The 24,205-nt window shown below is 36.7% G+C and overlaps 2 protein-coding genes across 3 annotated transcripts; one reads left to right on the top strand and one right to left on the bottom strand.

The window, feature by feature from the left end:
• Positions 1-429: 429 nt before the first annotated feature.
• LOC140924565 (EF-hand domain-containing family member B-like) lies at positions 430-24,036 on the top strand. 2 transcript variants are annotated; one of them, XM_073374587.1, is made up of 14 exons: positions 430-717; positions 16,686-16,748; positions 16,932-17,075; positions 17,603-17,702; positions 17,980-18,060; positions 18,481-18,591; positions 19,019-19,148; positions 20,275-20,581; positions 20,884-21,111; positions 21,792-21,918; positions 22,382-22,458; positions 22,879-22,983; positions 23,644-23,739; positions 23,921-24,036. In XM_073374587.1, the coding sequence occupies exons 1-14, from the start codon at positions 607-609 to the stop codon at positions 23,993-23,995; spliced, it is 1,755 nt and encodes a 584-aa protein (XP_073230688.1). In that variant the 5' UTR covers positions 430-606; the 3' UTR covers positions 23,996-24,036. The 2 variants fall into 2 exon arrangements, with proteins under 2 accessions (XP_073230688.1, XP_073230689.1); XM_073374588.1 differs by lacking the exon at positions 430-717 and adding an exon at positions 16,179-16,516.
• LOC140924567 (L-glyceraldehyde 3-phosphate reductase-like) lies at positions 11,525-16,015 on the bottom strand. The gene is made up of 3 exons (XM_073374590.1): positions 15,642-16,015; positions 14,114-14,920; positions 11,525-11,719 (listed from the first exon to the last, which is right to left on the bottom strand). Exons 1-2 carry the CDS (start codon positions 15,895-15,897, stop codon positions 14,154-14,156), a joined length of 1,023 nt encoding a protein of 340 aa, XP_073230691.1. The 5' UTR covers positions 15,898-16,015; the 3' UTR covers positions 11,525-11,719; positions 14,114-14,153.
• Positions 24,037-24,205: the final 169 nt, after the last annotated feature.

Raw genomic sequence — 24,205 nt, 5'->3', positions numbered from 1 at the left:
AGATCACGGTGTCTTCGCGGTGACTGACATCATGTGTTTTCGAATTTGTCACACCACAAAAAAACCCAGAGATTTTCGCTTAAAATTCGATGGGAATTTAGCCATATTTTAACGCTGATAATCAACACACAAATAGATAAATGGTGTGAAAAACTTAAGCCGCGACATCCGATTATCGGACGTAGCATTTTCAGCGAGAAATTTCCGAGCCCTTCGAGCTTTGTGTTCCAGCTGATTTTTATATCATTGCCGAAAATAGACTCAACCTTATAAGGCTTTTGTTGAGTGATTTGTGTCGATTGGTCAGACACATTTCTTGTTTGGAGTGATTGTTGTCTTGACAGGGGCTCAATCTTGATTGGTGGAATTTGAAACCATCTGCCAATCACAAAACACATGGCAATAGTTAATTTTACACTCGGCACTTCTAGCACCCTTGGGTCCCCCAAGATTATTTTTCCGATTAATTTCAGCGTCCGCTAGTGTGTATGACAGCATTGGAGCAATTGCAGTGTTGTGTTATTGTGACATTCCTTCGTTTCACTGAGCCGTGGCGTAGTATTCACCGACGCTCACCTTTCACTTCTTCCCTCCCTCGCAAACAACATGGATCTCCAATCTGCACTTCCTTGCTCCACGATATTTCACGAACTACAAACTGTCCATGATACTGGATTTTTCTACTCGCTTCCTTCGCTCGAAGACGATTGGGCTCAGGTAAGCTTCGTACGTGAGTTGTGTAAAAGAGTTTGTTTAGTTTGGCCAGCGTGCATGTGGCCTTTTAAACGAGGGCTTTGGACGCTAAAACGATAATTTAGCGATTTAGTGCACGAGTTCGTTTTTGCGTCGTAAAACTGCCATGTTTACTTCATTTCGTATTACTTGGAAATTTCATTTTCGCGCTCGAAAGCTCTGCTACACAATGTCGTGGGTTTTATTCTTTCTTTACAGACAAGGCTTGAAATGGATCGTTATCTCTGTCCAGAACCCTCAACTTTGGAAAGCAAAGATTCAAACTTAGGCAATCCCGTTCCGTGGAATGAGTTTTTACTGCAACCTTTTGACGAGTCAAATTTTCCATTTGGCGATGACTGGGATATCAAACCAATAGATTTCAGTGCTATTGCTACATTTCCATCCGTGCCTACGGTTCTTCCAGAAACTCCAACGGAAACAAAGCCTTCTATGGAGCTCCCCGTTAAACCTTTAAAGATCAAATTACCTAACCCGGCAGGCTGCGAGGAGATTAGCAAAATTCCTAAGCCAGTTTTACCACTAACACCACCGAGCTCGCCAGAATCTCCATTGCTACTGTTCAATAATTCTCAGCAGCGAGCGAGCAGACCTGTTTCGCGGTCGCCTCGCGCGAAAGGTGGAAATAATGGCGGCAGGGCAAACAGCCCGAAAGACAAAGACTCCGAAAGCAAACGGAGAGTACATCGCTGTCAGTTTAGTGGATGCCGCAAAGTTTATACTAAGAGTTCGCATCTGAAAGCTCACCAACGTACTCATACGGGTGAAAAGCCTTACCGTTGTTCATGGGATGGTTGCAATTGGCGCTTTGCTCGTTCAGACGAACTTACTCGGCATTACAGAAAACACACGGGTGCTAAACCTTTTAAATGTGTTCATTGTGATCGCTGCTTTTCACGATCGGATCATCTAGCTCTACATATGAAAAGACACGCGTAGGTAGAAAAATAATTCTAGGCATATGAATATTGCAATTTGGAATTCATCGGAGCTGCCTTTCATTCAAACGAATTTCAATTGGCATCAATAATTCACAAGCAAGACCTCAGGTGTCCGAAATGTACTGCAACACGAGTACACGAAATTCGACGAACATGCGATTTCTTCGCATGGTCAGTTGCCAAGGGTTTGTAATGGTTGGAGTCACGTTATATTTACGTGGAAGAAGGCAGTTTTGGAGGAACTGTAGACCAAGCGACTTCGCTTATTTAGGCGCCAAGAAGAAAAGACTATTAGCATATAGGGTTTAGCGGAAATGAACGCCGCGAAGCAAGATCTCCGATGGGAATAATATTCAATCCAGGGACAGTGGCTTTATTAAACTCCAAATGAAATTCAAAGCACGATTTTCGCCACAAGAAACTTCACAAAAAACGAAAGAAAACATATGAAAATGTACGCGAACTTACATCCAAATTATCAAAATAGCCTCGAGGTTAAAATCAGATGTAAACATATTTTAGATCCGTTCATGGTTTACCGTGCAGGCGTTATAAATTCATGATAGAACAACTAAAAAAGAGAGCATATCATTGCCTCCATAAATGGACAAAGTCTATGATGTATATACGAGCTTATATAATTTTGGCAACATTGTATGTCCAAGACAAGAAAATTAGTGTACAGATATTAAAATTGAAAAGGAACATTCTTGATTTAGTCAAGTGTGTTTTCTTACTAAGGCTACGACCGAATTTTTTATTTATTGTTACAACTTAAGCCAGATGTTTTTTCCGTCTAAAATCGTACGTCGGTATTGTTTGCTGAAAGAAAATCGCTTTTTCTGCCTGACGGGTTAGATAAAGTAGTCTGGATCTTTTGCGATGGGGATTGTGTTTATTGAGTGACATTCATGGTTGGAATATTGGCTTCACAGATCAGAAAAGGCATTTCAAAGCACTAATCTTCTTATTCTCTTTAACAGTCTGTGTCGCCTTACAATGGCTGCGAATTTAATTCAGGGCCAGTACATTTTAATAACAGCAGCGCATTAAAATTGCTGAGCTTAAAGGGTTTCACACTTCTTTGACACAAGAAAGTGTTATCGAATTTACATGTATGTTTACTTTCCGTGAAACGGGGAATCTGCCTTCTGACTCGAACGTATTAATAACAGTGGCCTTGCGGTAGAGATCGCTTTAAAAAAGCGGTCCAATTTATTTATCATATCTTCGAAACCACAATAGAGATTTTTTTTTCTTTTTCAACACTTTATTTTTTCCTGTGGATTATGCGTGGCCGATAGCATGAAATCACTGGTTTGAAATCGACGATGATATCAATTTCTGAAATGCGATCTACCAATTTTTAGCGATGACAAATATTTTCTTGGCTAGCACGATCGTCCTGGCGTCCAACCATTTTTCTTTCTTTCCAAAGACAAAGTAACTAATTTAAAATGTGTGCAGCTGGGATCCTTTTCATTAAACTTTAAAGTAATACCTTTTTCGAGTTTTATTCGCAACTCTTTGATATGAAGGATATTATTTCTCAACCTGAAATTTGGAAGGATTACAAGAGTGCTCAGATATTGGCACTTCGAGGTCTTCGATCAGCTACAACGCGCGCATTAATTTTGACCATGTAAAATTGCAAAAGCTCCTTTGATGTTGTATTTTGTTCAGAAAAATGTTTAGGTAATATTGTAACTCTTGCATGTGTACTGCTTTTGTGGCTTCGTCAGAATTTATTTGCTTTCGTCCTCGCCAAAAGTCAAAATTTCTTCCAGAACGCATCCTAATGAATCGATCCACTGGATTTCTTCTGAGTTTTGAAGAATTTTGACATTGTCTCTAAGCTGTCAAAAACCTTTTTGGTCTTTCGGTTTAATTATCAATGGCGGTACAAGTTCATTACAACGTTTTTTAAAAATTTCCCCTGAAATTGCTTGCATACAAAGGATGTTCTTTTGGCTAATGAGGACTTGGTCCATTTCCTTGATCAAAAAACATTGTTTTGTTTATTTTATTTTAAAATGATTATGCTATGCTTTCAGAGGCACAGCGATCTTAAGTTCCTCGATACCGTTTGTCATCTTTGATTCGTTTTGTTTTTCATTAGAACTTCCTTTTTAAAGCTCTAATTTAAAGAAATCAATTTATTTAAAAGTGTGCTTAGTTTAATGAAATTTAACGAAATGCAGTTTAATAGCGGGCTTGTGATGCATTTTATTGTTCAGACTAACTTTACAGGCGGAGTTTATAATTCCGGCTGGATCGATTATCGATCACCAACAAAGCCATTCAATTTGAAGCTGAACATAAAGTGGTTTTCCCCCGAGGTCGAACAACTCCACAACGCTTTCCTTCGCTAATTACTGACAACAAAGAGAAAGTCAGTAATTTTTTTATGAAACTGTGAACCAATAATGTAGCAAATGAAGCTATTTTGATATTTTTTTCAGCTATGTTGGAGGTATTTTCACAGTGTGTCTTCACTGAACAGACACAACAGTATTCCATCAAATTACTAAACGTTTTCTCTTCTTTGAAGCACATAACAGCCGTGATAACACCTTTTTCCCACGATCCTTAAACCGCTGTTTCGCTACACTGAATCTTTTGTTTTGTAATGATTTATTCGGCCTATTCTTATTGTTTCTTGGATCAGTGCTGCAATGAGCTCGCAGTGGATTTACAAAAATATCTACATTAATTTTTATAATCGCCCCCAAAAGAACATTTTTGACCCTATTACACGGATCTCCAAGGTGTTTTGGATCGATTGAACTCTAATGACCCCTTTCCAGGACACAGCGGTGGGAGTTAATTAAGTACAGTTTGAAAAATCCCTATATGAAAGCAGTTTTTAGCCAGGAGCTTATTTGTGCAAACAGGAGTCCTTTAAATAGATAACCTCAAGTCAACAAATAACATTTGACTAGTCTAAGTTTACACAAGAAGACCTATTTCTTTCATGCTTGGAATCATTATGAGAAAATCAAGGGGTTTATTTCTCCTCAATGCAAACAACCTTTTGAAATGATGTTGATTAAAGTTAGATTGTTATACAGTCCTCCATACATTGCAAAATGAATTTGATTGATTTAGGTTTTTCATCAACTTTTATTTGAGACCTGATTAAAAAATCTACTACTAGAAACAAACTGATCAAAAATCCCTCTCTCAACTTTGTTTCTTGCCAAAATTCATATCTTCTTGGTGAACACTTGTTTAACCAAGAGATTAGTGATTTTTATGAAACTAAATAAATTTGATTGGTTGCCATAATAAGATGTGTTGTTTAATATTTATTTCCTGCATTACCTGGAAGATAATTCAGTTTTAATTAGAACCTGCACAATAAACCCAAGATAGCAAACTTTTCATTTCCTGCCAATCTATAATCCTGTGGCAGATTGTTGAATATGATTGTCTGTCAGTCTGTTTTTTGACACTTAAAATTATTTGGATTTTAACTTGCAATGTGTTACATTTAATAGGATGACACTAGAAGTTGTCAGCCTTAGTCTGGGAGCAAAACGTTTGTTTACATTAATAATTTGTGAGAGCCCATGAGCTTCACTTCCCCTGGTAACCCTTTAAGCCCTACATACTAATTCTCCACAGTGATCTCCATACATTTCTTTAGAGAATTAGTTGAGAGAATTTGATAAGTTATCATAGTATTTTCATTTGGTGATCATTTTATTAATTCTGAAGATCTTTTCTCTTGATTACAGTACCTGTTCTCAATGCTGTATTTCAAAAGTAGGTACGTTGAGTTTGAATCGTCCTGTGGAACATAGTCCTGAATAGGAATGTTGTTGTTGACAGTGACTGACGTTTCAACAACCTGTGCCCTGGTCATCTTCAGAGTCAAAGTGAGTTGTATCCTGTCAGTTGCTGGTATTACACTCTGGTTATTGATCTGATTGGTCAATTAAGTCGCAATGTTATTGGTTGTCTGTCAGTTTAGCCTGTGTAGACATCCCCCCTCCTCAGAAAAAATCAGGAGGGGGGTATCTGTACAAAGGCTACTGTCAGTTACTTTAAGCTGTGATGTTATTGGCTATGAAGACTCATAATGTAATTGGTGTGTTTTGATCCATCTATTGTCACAGTTAAACAGTCGGCTAGTGTTAATCAAATTGTCAGTTTTCCAGTCATTCTCTCATAGTTAGTTTTGCTTGACAATTTGACATTTTTCATGTGGGGGGGGGGGGGGATAAGGGTTTTAAAGGGGGTGAGGCAGCTAATACCCTGAGGCCATCAAATAATACTTTTAAATAATTTTTGAAAAGAATAAGCTCCTGCTCACATTTTTTTGCCTCAGCCAGAACCTAAGTTACTGAGCAATACAAATCACCTGTCAAGAGGGATTGCACCTTTTTTTTGCCACTGTTATTTAACATAATTATTTTGTATAAGCAGAGGGGGTTGCCAGTCCCCAATTTTTTTTTTCTTGCATGATAAACAGACTACAACAGGAAAGTACTGCTCAGTAGCCTTTGTTTTAATGGTAACACTAAAACTACATAACAGTTATAACCATATCTATCTCTGGCATCATCCTGAGTTCATAGAGGTTAATCTGAGTTAAGAGTTTTGTTTGTTTTTATTGAGAAGAAAGAGAAAATCGTTTGTTGTTTTATGTTTTCCTCACACTGTTGGAGGTTGGTGTTGCAAGTTTCCTTTTTCCAGCTGTTGAGTATCAGTTATTAATATGTAATTATCAGGCTTACTCAATGTGGTCAAGCTTAAAATGAACAAAAAGTTTAAAATTCCTTGTGAGCAAATTGTACAAAACAAACAAAACTGCATGAAAGGCATTAATAATTTGTTAAATGTATTTTTAAATTCATTTTTAAAAAATCTAGGAATTCACAAACAGTCTAAAGCCCAAGTTAGAAATTATGTGTGAGTTATTTCTTCCAGAGCTTTATATCAGGCTGCAAAGTGGTAAATTATTTAGGAGATTGTTTACACACAGCTGTAAGGGATTCATTTTACTTATTGTGTGTGAGAGGGTTTTTATATCTCAGATATCATGGTTTGATTTTCAAAGGCAGCTGACTGATTAAGGGTGAGATAGAACTTTGACATCTTGGCTGTTTACAGATTTGATAAACATACTATCACATTTCCATTGGTAAGAAAATAGGTTAAATGTTTGCAGACAAAATCTTACTGAAATTTTTCTTTGGATCTGTACAGTGAGGCAATTAGATTTAGCAGACTAAAATTAAAATATGTAGTAATGTTGATCAAACCAGCCTTAATATTATAATACGAGTCAACTTGAGTATAAGTAAGAACAATTTAAAAACAGGCCTTCAATATGAACCAAAGAGGATAACTTAAAAGTTGACTTTGAAATGATGCTGTTGAGCATTAGAGTCAGTATTCTTGTGTACTGTTAATAAATTATTAATCTTTTGAGGTCGTTGTTAAATTCCTTAGTGCGATGATGATAATCAAGTAAAACAATACTTAATTTTCTCTGACAATATTAAAATAGACCTTAAAGAAGAACACAAATCACAATAAAAAATAACAACTTTAGAAGACACAGGATGGTGATCACAGGACTTCTGTCTTTCAAGTGTCTGACTATCTGCATACCTTAACAATGCAGTGGTACTGGGGAGGAGGGGGTATTAATCAAGAGAACAGATGGCCTTTACTAAAGACTTTAAGTCAATGATAGGGATATCCCTACCCCTTCCCCCCTGCATTTTTACACTAGTCCTGTAATCAGATTATAAGCTAAACCAAAGCAAACTTATCCCCAGGGAATGTATCAATGTATTAATTTATTAGTACTGTATTAGTCATATGATCCTGTTACTAAGCTGATGTTTCTTCTTTGTGAGTTAAATCTCCAGACTGATCATATTGCTTCCGAAAATTTAAATCTCCTGATTAAAAAAATCACTAAAAATACATAAAAAAAATACTATTAGGTTCTTGTCATATTTGTGGTGCAATGTATCGCAGATGTGGTTTGTAAATCAGGTTTTGCTGCATATGTGAGCCCATCTTATATTTTATCACTTTACAAAGCAAGTTTTATTTGTGTTTGAATTCAATGTTGGTAACATTGAGAATATTTTCTGGGTGACTTTTAAGAGCACTATATTAATGCTCTAATCCTACTCAGCAATGTGCTGAGGGTTTCAGTTAGTTATATATTTAAAAAATGTCGTAGTAAAAATATTAGTGTCTTGTCAGATCCTCTGTCACATTAATGGACAAATTTTATTTACCAAGAGAAAACACTAACACTAGTCTCTGTTACCCTTGATCAAATTTGAGACTGCACCTAATGGACATAAATTTGTGATTTTGTTGGAATGGAAGGAGAGAGGCAAGTGGAGACCTTATTAAGAGATCTTAAGAACTTGAAACTCAAGGAGGATTGGATCAGGAAATGATATTAAAGCTTATACTATATACTTCCTTGGCAAGTTGGCAGCCTGTGCTTGAGAGTATAAAAGTTCACAGGCTGCCCAAACACATACTGACAAACATGTTTTTGGTTTCTCTCTTATTATGATGCATAGACATATCATCATATTATTTTGTTCCCTGGTAAAACCAACAATTATAATAAGCTAATTATTACTGATGGAGTTTGATAGGCAACCCAGTAGAGCTGTGTCACATGAGTCATATATAAGTCTAGAAAAAGGCTTTTCGTTTGGTTATAACAAACAACGAGCAAAATATTTCCTTCTGCAGCATGCACAACGTTGCTTTATAGATATGCTCCAAATAAAAAGAACAAATGAGAAATATTTCATCAATGATATGCTATTTTCTCGTATGATCCAACATATTGTTTACATTTAAATGCAATTTAGTTGCAAAACAATTTAATGCTGTTTACTGCAAATGTCGAATGCTTGTAAAAATATTCAATTAAAGTATTATACTGGAATACATCACGCAATAATATGTTATATAATATTCAGTCATGTTACATCAGTCGTGACTAGCCACTTGTAAAAAGGAATTGTGGTCACGAATGTTATGTGCATGACTTAATTTCCTAAAAAAAGAATATGATCAATAAATTAACTGCATCATCTGCACTTCAACACACAGTTTTTCTGGAAAATTGGAGACGTTTTTATTGTTAGACTTCCCTACTGTCTCTACTTAATGTATCCCATTTCTCTGTCACAGCTGTTCTTCTAGAACTCCAACTGGATGGAGTATTGGATTGGTTAAAAGGCCACAAAACAATTTTATAGGATAGGTGTAAATTGGCTTTTTTTGTTATTATTTTTAATATTATTTAAAAAACCGTTTACTATCAAATTACAGCTGACTGCACTAATTACACAAACCAAAACATTGATTTGCATACAAATTATTGCTAACAGTTCATGCCTGTCATAAAGATATTGAACTTGATTTGTAGCTATATGGTGCAATTAAAAAACCTAGTCATTTTTCAAAAAAAATATCCTTATAATTTCCATAAAATCTTTTACTCAGCTTAGGTAATTGTTATTCTTACTATTAACCATTTTCGTCAATTTCTTCACAACAGAGTTTCTTTGTAATACTCGAAAACAAACTGTGCTTACTAAAAGCTTTTTGTTTTCAAGCTACTCATCTGTAACTTGTTTTTCTCGACTTTAATTATTCTAATTTCAGCAGCGACCAAAATTTAAATTTTAAAGCGGTAAAAAAACCTTAAGAAAGTGAAATCTAAGAGACTATTTTTAAAAAGGCTTTGTCCACATGAAAATGGAAAACTAAGAACAAAATAACAAAATTATATAAGAATTGCTATTTTATAATAATTATTATGATAGCTATTTAATATTATAAATCTGTACGAATGTTCGGTGTTTGGAGGGTAATTTTAAAGTACTGCAAATTAATTAAATAAGCATGTTCACTTCTTGAAAGTATCGTAGTTGCTATCCTAAAAAGCAACAGTTTGGACAGAAATTGATTGATTGGTATATATACCCCACTATTTATGCTTTTCAGGTGGCTAAGAAGTGTATTAATCTTTAACGATCAATTTTAGAAGTACAATATAATATTTTTTTAACAGTACTTAGTTAAATCATGCTCCCCAAAACTTTTGACTCCCATTGAGCAAGGCCAGTTGATAAGACTAAATTTATAAATGAAGTGAAGCAGTTCTATATCTTGCATTAAAAAACACTGAAGAGAATCATTAATGACTACATAGCTATAACTATAAGGTCCAGTAAACAAACAACTCAGAAGTGTAGAGAAGAAAGTCACGTAGCACTGATAACATCATTTAATTGCTGAAAACAAACTACTTCAATTCTTTTGTTCTCAATCTTATCATTAATGATCCGTGTCTTTTTTTTCCGATGGATTTAACAGTTACAGTGCTTTAGCTTTGTGACTGCTTATAAAGTTTATCTCATAATGAAGTTTAGTAACAGAGGGGTTATTTGAAGAGATTAAACAAGTTTGTTGATAAACAGGTAAGATCCAAATAGTTGGGTATCGTGTTGGCGGTGACCACAAATCCATTTACATCACAATTGTGTACACATCGGCAGCTGAACGTAATGTTGCAAAAGGGTGTGACATATAATTATTGCAATTATTAGTCAACAGTTGAGAAGGAAAATAATAATGATAATGGAAGCGGAGGTTACAGGTGTAAGAACTTCAAAGCAAACCGATGTTGTTGAGCTTGATCACTGACCCTCTTCTCCTCGAGGATAAGGGAGGATGCAAGAAGTTTAAAATATATATACAAGCTGCTATAAATAAACTTTGTGGGAAAAAGCTTTTTTAGGTAAAAAATGAAATTAAATAAAACAATACCAACTTTCAGCAGGTGAAAAAAGTATAAGATAGTGTCCTGAGTGATTTACATTGTTTATAAATAGACCTGACGTCTGTTCTGTACAGAGGGGTTTATGTTTGTGGTTCTCTCGTCTTTCAAGTGAAAAAGTCCTTTTCATTATGCTAGACAACTGAAACTATGCAATATTTCTCACTCAAAGGGAAATGGGTGTATTTGCGGCTAGACAGCCTTGTGGTGTAAAAACCACAAAATTTAATCCATGCATGGATTATTGTGTTTTCGGACACTTTAAAATACAACGTGATGTTTCTGGTTAAATTTTATCCCTGTTTTAAACTCATCATCTTTCATTAAAATACCCAAAAACAAAGGAAACTAAAATTTGGACCAACTAAAGGGAAAAATTCAGCCACCATTATATGCAAATCTCAGGTTATTAGTAGAGTCTATTTCGTGCAAATATGTATTATTTTATTATTTGTCTGGTAATTAAATATAGTCTTCTAGTGCACTTCTCAAGGCAAGGATCAGTCCATTGCAATGTGGAGACACATTTTGGTATTCTCTCAAACATTAACCAAACTCTTAGTTAGTGTAGAGAATCCTTACAATAATAATGATAATTCTGTTATTTACCCTTGACAGTCCTGTTAGCACTTATGCTAGTGGGGCTGAGCAAATGCATGAAACAAATAATCTAAATCAAACATAACAGGGTTAAGAATCCCAGCTGGTAGGAGGCAAACCAGTTGGCCATGGCTATATACAAGTGTGGCCAAAGATTTGAACTCAGAACTACCATGAATAAATTCAGCTAGCAGTCAGAATGGGACTTGAACTCAAGGCCTCTGAATTAGAAGTCTAGTGCTCTAACCACTCGGCCAAGCTTCCTCCTTTGATTATAGCCCGACAAAGGCTATGATTAAGAGCAACGGTCTGGATAATGAGCATGGCACATTGGCCTAACAATCAAGGATCTGACTTGCTGATATATACATACTTTAAAAAAATGAAACAAAAAAAATTGGTATGTCTCAGATGAATGCTTGCTTATAACTTTCAGAAAAGCAAGTGCTTATAGTAAAAATAAATGCCTTTTTATTAAAATAATTTAGTCCTTATTTTAGTAATTTAATTAATTTTTAAAATTCCTGTTCTTAATGTCACTGACCAATATGCATCCATGTGTTATTTATACAGTAGCCTCTTCCTGCAAAGAGAGAAAAAAAGGCTTCTGGATATTATCCTCAGATATATTCATTGAATGCTTGAACAGTCAAAACTCTATTAACCTGTAAGCCCCGATAGTGACCAACATCCAATTTCTCCCAACAATGGCACTGCCTCATCAAACATACAGATCATAAGAAGGAATGAAATGATCACCAAAGATGATTCAGAAATGTAATGAAGTTTGAACAAATTCTGGATCAATTTCAGTTTTTGGGAAACTGCCCACCTACCCCTCCCCTAAGCTAACATTAACACTTAAATCTCACTTAGGGCAAAATGTTGGCTTCGGGGAGGGGTGGGTGGTCAGTTTCCCAGAACCCTAAATTGATCCCAAATTCTGTCAAGCCGTACCATAAGAAATGTATGAAGAACAGTGTGGAGAATATGGATGTTGATACTGGGGCTTTAACCCTTTAAGCCTCAATATCCACAAACAAATTCTCCAAACTGATCTCTATACATTTCCTTACAGAATTAGTTGGGAGAAATTGATAAAAGATCAGAGATTTTTCTCTTTGTGATCATTTGATTAATTCTCATAGATGTTGCACTGGACAATCTATGGATATTGTTAGGAGAAAATTGATGTTGGTCACTATTGGGACTTAAAGGGTTAAAGGGGTTTATTTCTGCAACTCTATTGTGGTTACCTCACCACAACAGTCACCTTGTAAATTGCCCCAGTGGTAAGTCCAGCTTCTTGAAAATTAGTTTAAAAGTAGGTTTTTAATTTACTGTACTAAGAATATCACATCTACGGTCTAAGAAAAATTGAAGGAGCCCATTGTTCAGAACTTGTGAAATCCAGGGTTCCAACATATCGCTTCTATGAAAAAATTACGATTTCCTAATTTCCCGCGACCAAGTTATGTTTCACAGGCCACCAGGCAATGGTTTAAGCACAGGGACCGCGCAGCAAGTTTTCGAGTGGGGGGGCTAAAGAAGAATGCGTGAAGGAAAAATTTTTTGGGGGGGGGGGGGCGGGGGGGGCATGCTTGTGGATTTCTATTCAATTTCTCTAAAGTGACGGAGAATGCGAATAACGATAAAACTATTGATTTTTTTCCACATCTTCAGTGATGTTGCTATCGGGTCTGAAAATTCACCATCACTAAATTGAAATATCATAGATTGTTGTGTTATACTGCTGATATCAACCTTTAATTACTATAAATAAGCCAGAAATCCAACGATTTTGCTTAGCTGCCTTGAACTCAAGGCTGTATAATTACTGAGCAATTATTGCACGAGGCTGAGTATGATATGAAGAGTTATGCAGATCGAGGGGGTTATCCGCCAAAGCCGAAGGCTTGAGCCCGGTGGATAACACCCTCCGAGATCTGTATATCTTCATATCATACGAAAGCCGAGTTCAATAATTGTTTAATTATTCCTTCAAAATATTTACACGGCAAAACAAAACGGTAACTGAAAATAATTTAGTGAATGATATTAAAGTTACTGTACATCATTTACTCGAAAAGTGCCAAAATTACACTTTCTGTTTGTGTTGCGGTCGGTAAATTCGTTTGCTATGTCAATGGTGGAAAGCCTGTCCGTTCTTTCTTTGTGTATGTTTAAAACTGTCAGGTTACTAAATCGTTCCTGGTTCATTCTTGAACGGAGCCATGTCAGGGGCACCCAACGACAATTTTCGGAAAATTATCTGTTCGGAAGACGATTTGAGATCGGATCATTTCCTGTAAAATTTCTTGCTTGCCTGCCTCTCCTAGGATTTTCGAACATCAAAAAAGTGGTATAATTGGCCATTTTTCACGGATTTTTACCCTAAAAAGGTCACCTAGAATTTTCGGAAGCCTTTTTTCTGGCTGAAATTTTCGAAAAGGTAAATTTTGATCCCTATAATTTTGATCACTATACTTTCAGCTAGGAAATCCGAACAGATGAAAAATTTTTAGGGGATAAAAATTAGCCTTTATCTACCGTTTAAATACTAAAGTACGTTCAACAATGCTATGTTTATGTGGTTTTGAAATATATTCTCGTTGGGTGCCCCTGCCATGTTTTTAGCCTCCGGGCAGTCGAAAAGGATCTTTCACCGGCTGCACTGGTTGCTGGATTTACGACAATCAGCTTACATGTTTACCTCTGCTAGGTTAGAAGCGAAAAAATATTTTACAATTGTAACGACTAATGCTTCATTCTGTCTATTTATCTGTGCTTTTGTCTTTGCCAGTAACTCTGGTCACTTTCGAATTAACGATTTTTTGCTATTTTTCACTCCGTTACTTTTGTTAAGTTATTTTTTGTTTAATTTATTTTTATTCTTGCAAAAAAGTGGGGGGGCTAAAGCCCCCCCAGCCCCTCCCTCTGCGCGGTCCCTGAAGCACAGCCTTGAATATTAACTTACTTTGTGGGAAGAAGCCAACAGGTCCAGTGACACAAGCCATCTATCTATACTCATCGCCACAATCACCTGTTGTTTCAAACAAATCCTCTCCTTTACGAAGGGTTTGTTCTAGTTTCTCCACATCACTTGTGGTAAGTTTGAGATCAAGAATTTTCATATTACTTTCAATATGCTCTGCTTCAGGTACTCCAAACCTGCACCCAATAATTATCCCAGCGACTTCTGGTTTATCTAAAATATAGCGACAAGCTACATTGGCTACAGTGCTGTTGTGAGCCAATGCAATGTCAGACAAGTTAGACAGAAGGTCTTGAAATAGTTCCCAAGTACCCCAGGCATCAATCATTTGCTTATACTTTGCAAGAGATGCTGTCTGCAGTTCAGATCTCATGATTGGCTCTTTTGCATTAAGATATCTTTCAGATATTAGCCCTCCGCCCAATGTGCCATACGCTAAGAGCTTTATTCCATGCTGGCGACATAGTTTGACCATCTTTGACTCTGGCCGTCGATCAATGATTGAGTACTGCACTTGATTGGTAGATATGGGTATTTCCCTTTTGATAATTTCCTGTAGATGTCTCGTGTTAAAGTTCGTTAGTGAGAGCTCTCCAATTAATCCCTCCATCCTCAGTTCATTTAAATAACAAAGTGCATCGATGTAACGACTGTCTGAGTAATCCCACCAATGAAATTGCAGCATGTCCAGCTTTTCGACACCCATCCTTTTCATTGCAAGACGCACATGTCCTTTGGTGATTTCTCTTGACAGGGGTTTGCCTTGTTGTGGAACCCATTTAGTTAATGCTGAAATCAAGAGTGACAAGTAAAGTTTTCTCACTGAAAAATTAACCCAAGGCACTTAATTCTAGCAGGCCAAAAAATGCAAATCCGTCACGCAAAGAACTTCACAAGTGAGACTGCTAACATTAGGAGTTGTGTTCACGGGAAAAGTAGGTACATCCAGAAACACGTAACCCTCCTTACCCCAAATCCCTCCTCTCCATCTCAGACAGATATGATGCATCATTCACCTCATTCCCCTTGCCAATCAGAATTTAGATTCCTCCATGATTTCTCTAAAGCCATTCACAGGCAAATTTTTGCAGCTCATGTTGGTTGCAGGTGAAGCTTTAGACTTTACAGGAGGGAAGGGTAATACTAACAACAACAACAACAACAACAACAACAATAATAATAATAATAATAATAATAATAATAATAAAAACAGTGAAGGAGGGGACCTTATTGACATCTTGAAAAAATGAGCAGAGATTTAATAGAACTGTTAGGGCGGGGTAACCACTCTAATCATTTGCTTTTAGGAAAATCCTCCGTAGTAAATCTATTTCTTTTTGGACCAATCCACAATCAGAGGCGAAGAGAGCCCAAAGAAATTATCACCTTCTGTATATGTATCATCAGAAACTCATAAGGGGTTATGAGTTTCTGGTATCATACATATACAGAAGGTGATAACCGAGCGCTATTTTTCTCCCACTACGGATCATTTTTGTAATTAACTAACCCTGAACTTTTGTTCCCACTTCTTCACCCCGTTCAGTCTTTAAATCATCTAAAAACTCGCCGAAGATGTCCTCTGCAGGTCCGTAGATATCCGCCATATCGAAAGTTGTCAATCCTGCGTCAAAGTAGTCCACCATTGCACGCGAAGCCTTGTTCGCGTTGATTGGACCGTGTTGTCCCGAAACCTGCCACATCCCATTCAAAATCCGGCGGATTTCTAAGCCATTTTTTAGGCGAAAAAATGGAACTCGGCCCATTATTTTGGCCGCTAAAAACCGTAAACGTGAAGAGAATCACACGTCTTGCTAAACAAAATGGAGTCGTAACTTTAGAGCCAGTCTCCTAACCTTGTCCCCAATCCGACGTCCGCCTGGGTCCAGATCACGCAAACTTGTCACGCAATAATTCTCTCCCTCACCCCATCGCTCTGTTGAGTTTAGTCGAAGTTAACCGATGTTGAATATCGCTTACTTTTGTACTGAATCCTCTTATTAACCATAATAAAGGTATTTTAGATTTCGGATAATTCCAGTATTTTTTTGGATGTTCACCGGAAATAGTTTTGACCGGAAGTACAATTTGTTGGGAACACGTCGACCCGGTTGCTAGGAGACTGCTGGACGCCTGGAAAACTGTAAAATTATTTACTCGAAGTTCTCATTCAACAGCAGTTGTTTAGTAGCTACAAGTTACTAAGTGAACTTGGACGATATCCACAAGTTATTGAAATAAAAGAAAGAAAGTCTGAATCTCCAGTTAAACATTTTGAAACTTTTTAAAAGAAGCTTGCTCCAGACCCAGACAGACCACAATTACGAGCAAGAAATGTTAACGAACGCTGGAAGATTCATTGACAGAAATCCTGGAATTATTCCGGTAAGTCTACCTTCTTTTAGGCCCTCTATCATTACTTTATGTGTGTAACGTTTTTCTGAAAATAAGCTTAAGGCCTTTGCTGGAAGACACAACCTTACTTTTAATAGAAGTGGTGACTCGATCGGACTTTGTTCGCAATGATGTTATCGAGCACTCTGTTCTTTTACAGGCAGGAAAGCTTTTTGATGTTAGTGGAGAAACGGCCGGAGATTGCTTACAGATAGCCCAACGGGTAAGAGACTTGATTTGACTTGAGATTTATACTTATAAATCAAATCTTTCTTTCAAAGACATCACGATAGCTTCAGGATGTTGACAAAAAGGAACCGGCAAACCTAATCTATCGATCAAAGACAACCTTTTTGTTTGAGGTTGATAAAGAAACACCTTTGCTCATTTTGTAACTTCTTTTTAGTCCTTAAGACCAGAGGCAGTGAGAAAGTTTAGAGGGACAACTCAACCGGAAGCAGGAAAAGAAAGAGTGTTTTATGGAAGAGCAAATGACCCAAATATTGCTTCACATATTAACCATGGAGTCAGCACAAGAACCTCGCTTGTGGTATGTATTATAATTTATTTTATTTATGATCTCGTGCTATCGTAAACTTTCTTTTGATTTCTTTAGACGCTAGTTTTTATTGCAGCGAAATTATCACCGGAAAACTAACGGCTTATTGCATTGATATTGTTTGTATAGCATGTTTTGGTTACAGTTCATATTTATATGCAAATTAACATCTGTTCTGATATGATGTATTCAGACAGAGAACGATTCTAAGAGAACAATCTTTAACAATTATCCTTTTTGTCTAATAGTACAGAGTACACGGGGAAAGCATAGATTAATTTAGGCTCTAATTTCTGATTTCGTTAATAATAGTAACTTACAATATTTATTTTTTCAACAATAAATCAAATAGAGGAATTCCCAATATTATTGAAAGTTAATTTTTGTTACAAAAAAAGTTAAAGTTTTCTTTCAGAACCAATCTAAAAAAGCTCCTAGAAACAGCTAAATTCACTGTCATTTAAATTTTTCAGTTTAAAGCTAAAATATGAATCCTACTAATTTTTTTTCTTCTACAGGCTGGGGATCTTGTGAATCCAACAAGGAAAAGCCTTTTTTCTCAAAGGATGCTGGACAAAAAAGAAAGTCTTTATGCCAGCAGGAAGAATGCACCTCTAGGTAATGCAATTAAGTCCATTTTGTCTAAGTTATAATATTAATTTTACTAGTAGTACTCCAAATCCCCCGCACCAATAAAGGCCCCATTGTTAAAGGCCCTACCCTCCCCTTTTTAAAGGGGAAATAGGGTTACTAAGTCCCTCCCCCCTGCCGCCACCCAATGGTTGAACCATGCTGCAAAATCAGATAAACGATTTGATATTCTCTCTGGTAGATCAGATTGAAAGATTGTAAAGTTACGATTATTAATTCTTGCCCAATTTACCATTACATGTAGGTCGCTGTCATGATCAAAGTCCTGGATTACCAAAGGGTGTTGGACCAACTGACGTCATGTATGGAGTTAAAACAATCAAAGGTCTCATAAGCTGTATTTACATCTGAAACATTTAAGAGTGCTGTGCAGGAGGCCACAGGTTCAAACCCCCAGCCAGACCAACAATCAGAGTCTTAAAATAATGGAGCACTAAGATCTGCCTTTGTATATGGCATCTACAAATTATAAGATTTTCTAGTCTTGTCAGATAAGGATGACAAACGGTAGACCCAGTCTCATAAGCCCACATATGAATTCTGTTGGTTGCTAAGGAACCCACACACTGTTCTTACACTGGCATAGTCCCTAGTGGTATCTCTCATGTGGGGAGTGGTCTCATACATTGTTGAGGTGACCCTGCCAAAATTGCCAAACCTAAGTAACTCCTTAATTATAAAACAATCCAAAAAACTGTGCTAAGCTTAATTCAAACCAATATTATTTTGGAAATATTATTTGCAGATGGAAGTGCTGGCGAGATGGTGAACCCAGCTAAGACTGCAGCACAAGTAAATGCAGAGTCTATGGAAGGAAAAGATCTTTACAAATTCAGTCACAGTGATTATGAAGTTGGTAAGTCAAAATTAATAATATTATAAAAATATTATATAACATTTTGTCAGACCAAAGTGAATTAGTTGATTATTAACTAATTCTCAGTTTCCAAATCCTACAATAATTCTGAGATGAAGCCTTTTCAGCAGAGATCAAGTTTAAGTAGAACCTTGCATTGGTTTGCAGACACCTCTAAAATAAAGAGATTTGGCTGCCATGATGATATGTATATCACAGTGTGAGCTTACTTTTACTCGGCTTATTTTACTTGATTTCCAAAATTAGCTGTAGGCTCTTAGCCAATGAGAAGACAGATAGTGAGTACAATGTAAAATAATAAGGAGTATTGCTGCTCTTGATTTTTTTAACCCTACAGCTGTACAATGTGTGTATGTATAGTTGTCTCGTTACCAATAAAGCTAAACAATATCCCTGCATTTCATAGGTGAAATGGTTGACAGAAAGTACAACTGGAGTAGAATCCCGAAGGACAGCAAATTTGGTGTAGAAACACCCCACAACAATGACGGCATTCATGTCAGAAAGACACTCAAGTGGCTGCATGAAACACAACAGTAAGTTTGGATGATTGCAATAATTTATGTTAATTGGATTCAGAATTATTTGTTAACAGGGTGCAAAGAAAGTCAGTTTTACAGCCTGCCATTCAGGCAAGCTGTAGCTAGCATGTACTAGTCCACAAGTCATTTCAACTAGCCCTTTAAAACCCTTTGATTAGCAGGATTGATTACAATCCTTCTGTAATTTAAATTTCCCAAAAAAACAGCACTTGCCCATCAGGCAAGTTAAGAACAAAAATCACTGGCCCGATAGCAAAAATCCACTAGCCCCAGGCTATCGAACACGACTTTCTTTGCACCCTGGTTAACATAATGTTGTATAGAGAGGAGAAGTGTCATGTCAGTTTACCATCGTGGCAAGATTTCTGGATCTAAACAATCTTTCTTGACAGAGATGGCCATTTGCTTTGTCAAATGATGGATGAGCTGCTACCGTTTTGTCCCTGAGTTCAATCATGCACAGGAAAGTCATACAGTCTAACCTCTCCTTATGGACACCTCCCTATTATGGACACTTCACTTGGTCCCAGAAATGCCAAAAATCATACATCCCCAGACACTTGGTTCTGTCCCTTTGGTGTCCGTATTAAAGAGGTTTGACTGTACATGTCAATTTTTTTTCACTTTTTTCTGGCATATTTGCAGGACCATGGTTTGTTGAGATCCAAAAATTTTGCTACCATGGCAACGTGACATAGTGACTTCCCCTCTCCATTCTGTTCAACTGAAGACCTTAATCTAGACTGAAATGATTGCTAAGTTTAAATGAGGGAATATAAAATATTTAACAATTATTCCTAAAGCCCAAATGGGCTCTGAGTCAATAGACTATGAGGCCTTAATAAAATCCAACTAGTTGGTCAAAAATATCGAGACGAAACAACTTTAGTTACCAAAATGCGATTCAGTGAGAATTGTTTTTGGTTTTCAAAGCCAGCGCTTTTCACTACTAGTAGGCTATAACATATCGCCTAGTAGTAGCTCAACCAATCAAAATGCTGCATTGATAAAAGAGCACTAGTTGGATTTTACTAATAAATAATACCATCCATAAGTCTCTTGAAGCATCTCACTTATCAAACCTCTCGCTGAATAAGTGGATGTGATTTAATTACAACAGGGAAAAGGCAACAAAAATTGTCTCCAAACGTGTCGACGACTTTCGTGAAAGAACCCAGCCTCAGCTTGGCAAAGTGCACGACCCAATCAAGGACACATTGAGAGTTCCTCCTGATCACACATTTGGTGTTATGGTTAAACCTGATGAATATGGAGCTGGAGATTTGATCCACATGAGGGTCCCAAGCAACTACTTGAGAGGGCGGGACAGAGAAAGGGGTGTGCTAGCAGCAGTTCGACAACATCTGAAGAAGGCAAACTACCACAACTTTCATGACCTGAGGGCAGCATTTGAATATTATGATAAGGTACTATAACACTTAGTGAAGGAAGGCTTACTGCTACAGACATCTAAGTGTGCAATGTTATTGAGTTAAAATCATGAAAAATGATTGAATTTGTCCCTAATAAATCAAATTACACCTGGCCTTATGACACAAATTAGGTATCTATTGACACAAATTAAAATATTTTTTCAACTTTTAGGTTTTAGATCGAGTCTACTTGTAAGGGAGAAAAGACAAATAATAATTAAATAAATAATATTAAGTTTAAGCAGCTTAAAATTATTGGTCAGTCACTGCAGCTTATGTATTTTTCCCCCATATAGGATAAATCTGGTAAAATTTCACTTGCTGAGTTGCGTGAAGTATGCATTCAGTTTAACCTTCCCGTGGAACCAGAGCTGTTAGAATCTTTGTTCTCTTACTGTGATGTTGATGGAGATGGACAAATAAATTATGAAGAATTTGCTAACTTCCTGAACTGGAAAGATAAGATGCCATCAGGTGAAATGCAAAGCACACTGAAGGAAGAAACATCTGAAGAAGAAGTAAAGGTTAGAGTGACCAGGATTTAGTTTCTCCTTACTATATCACTGGTTAATTAAACATTAAGATTATGAGAATTAAGGAATGATCACAAAAGATGAACTTACTTGATTGTATATGTCAAACTCTCCGAAGGGCCAGAACAAATTTATGGAAACCATTGCCAAGAAAACGCTTTTTGGTTTGGGTATTAAGTAATGTTATTATTGTGAGTTAGAGTAAATAGTACCGATTGCCATAATTCCAGTGAACCATACAAGATCTTATTAGAGACTTTTAAATTCAAGGACAAGGACAACTATCAAGGATGATATTTGACTTTAAGTTTTTTGGTGTGTTCCAAAAAATAGACATCCTGGAAAGCTTCATTTTCACTCTTTACACCAGAAACGTTTTTTTTAAGGAGGTTAAGCGTACCCCAACTCCTGATCCCAAACTGACAAAAGGTCTAACATTTGATGACTTGTTTCTGTCGCTATGATATTTTCACTAAAATCCCGTGGTAGAATGGCGAAGGCTATTGCATCTTCCTGCAAAAATGACACTGGTTCACACACACAACTTACACTGTAGTGACCAAGAAAATTTTGTCCTTGTAGTTGTCATCGTCTTAGAATCTAAAGGTCTCTAATAACTGTGGCAATATGATCATTCAGATTCTCACATCTGTTTCGCCCTTCTCCAACAGGAAGAGGGACAAATGTCAGGTGAGAAAACACCCGAAAGACTTAAAAAACAGATTGACAAAGCTGTGGGTGGCTGGAAGACATCATCATCTCAGTTTAATGCCGTTGCAGGAAAAATCAGAACAAGTGGTGAGTAACTGGAACACAAAGTCTACGTAAGGTAGCTCAGGGGAGGGTATTGCATTAGCCTGTGGCATGCTCTCTGGGGTGCTCTGGTGGCAGAGTGGGAAAAGAAAGGAGAGTTTGCAACTACATCTCTGGAATTTGAATATCTGCATCGAAAAAGTCAATGAAAAATGCTGATTGGTGGAGATGACATTAGTAAAGATGTCATTACCCTTGGTGCGTGTTTTTCAATGTTTGTTTACACTCCCGCTTGTTTCTGCTTTGTGCTGATTGGCGGAAATTTTACAGCTTAGTTGACGAGGAGCCACAGGGGAATTAGAGGTGGAATTTAAATTCCAGAGAAGAAGTTGCAATAGCTCTCCTTGCTTTTCCTGCGCTGCCACCAGAGTGCCCTGGAGAGCTTACTCGCAGGATAGTCTTGCATAAAAAGGTATTTCGCAGCACTGACAATACTGTTTCACTATAGGATGGCGAGCCTATGGAGTACCAACAATACGATCTGATTTGCCTGCACCAATAACAAGACGTGTGGCAGATACAACCGTAAGTGAAGATTATGGATAACATAACACTTAATGTTTCAATTTCTTTTGTGGCACTAAAACTTGTAAACAAAATAAAACACTTTTGCACATATGCAACCCCAACCAAAGCATGGTACAAAGCATGTCTGTTTAAATAAATACTAATATTAGGTGATTCACTCATTTCCTTACATTTAATTTGTAAGAGCAATGCATCTTACTATCACTATGCTACTTTTTTATAATTTACTGATTTTTTTTGCCACCAGCTATCAAATAAATCTGACATCATAGTAAAATTAAGGAGGATTTTCAACCTGATTTAAGAAGTCTATTTTTCTATGCTGCGCATGCGATAGACACTTAACTAAACACCACCACATCTACATGTTTTCCCTAGTTTCAAATTTGTATTTCACAATGCTTTTTTTTTTTTCAGAACTATGGTGATGAATCAGATGCTTATGGCCTGATCAACCCATCAATCTACAGCAATCTTGGAGTTTATGAGAAAGATTTCTTTCAACCCAGAGACCAATATGAGGTAATTAAGGCATCATTTAAATGAATAAGCTGAACAATGTTGTTTATTACCAAGGGTGCATTTGATTGATTGTATTACGGAATAAGAAATACACAAAAGTTTTAAAGCAAATCTCTTTTTCTTTGATTTTTGGACCACTTAAACACTAGATACACCAGTTTTTTTTATTTCAAGCAGATTTCTACATATAATGGAGATATTAAAAGTAAGAAGGTAAAGGTGCACATGAGCCAAAGGCCCAAATGGTCTTAGCTTATCCTGGTTTCCTTAGCATGAAGCATCCCTAGGAGTAGTGCTAAAGGCTCCTGGATGGGATGCTAGTCCATCGCAGGGTTATCCCCCAGGCAGTATGTCCCCAGTACCCATTTATACCCCTAGTTGAAGAGAGACAAAGTGGAGTAAAGCTCCTTGTCTAAAGAAATGTTCAACATGACAAGCAAGGCTTGAACCACAACCTCCAGATCCAGAGTTTGAGGTGTAAACCCTCTGCCATATATGCCTCTACACAATGCAATGCATATATTGCAATGCACTAAAGATTTGAAGTCAAGATTTTAGTCCATTTATTCTTGTTTCGGAATATGGTCTATTGAACACCCCCCAAACAGTTGGATAGCAGAGTTTTAAGAGCTGGAATTAATTATGAAAATTGTTTGGCAGATCCGAAGAATCTTTGATGGAATTGGAGTTGAAATGACCACTGATGTATTTGAAAAGATTTGGGAGCAAGCAAGTTCAAGACACCCTGCTGGACTGGTAAAGACTGAACAAATTTTTATACTTTTGTTTTACTTGCAACAAAAACCTTTGGAATTCATATCATAACCTTTGATCCTTGTCTGTCACCTTTTCATAAGGTATATAAAATACTGCTTGCCCTTGGCTCAAGACCATAAAGCTTGATATAAAACTATTCCTTTTCTATTTTTCTTTGCAGGTCAGTGTAGAATCTTTCAGAGGCATAATGGATGAAGTCAATGCCCAGAAATTTGCTGAGAGCCAGGCAGTATGAGATGGAAAATCTTTGTGTTTTGCAAAAGTCAAACAAGATATTCATCACCTTTAACTTGACTTTAATCCACTTGATTTGCTTCGACTTACAAGGAAAAGTAACTTATTTTTATAGTTATTTCCTAAACAGCTTTCTTGGGACTTTCCTAACTAGCTGAATTATTTGACACTGTTAAATTTAAAGTTAATAGTTTCAGAGAAAATTAAAAGT

The sequence above is a fragment of the Porites lutea genome, chromosome 14 (assembly GCF_958299795.1).
Source record: "Porites lutea chromosome 14, jaPorLute2.1, whole genome shotgun sequence".
Lineage (NCBI taxonomy): Eukaryota > Metazoa > Cnidaria > Anthozoa > Scleractinia > Poritidae > Porites > Porites lutea.
This window is presented reverse-complemented; position numbering and strand designations above follow the sequence as displayed.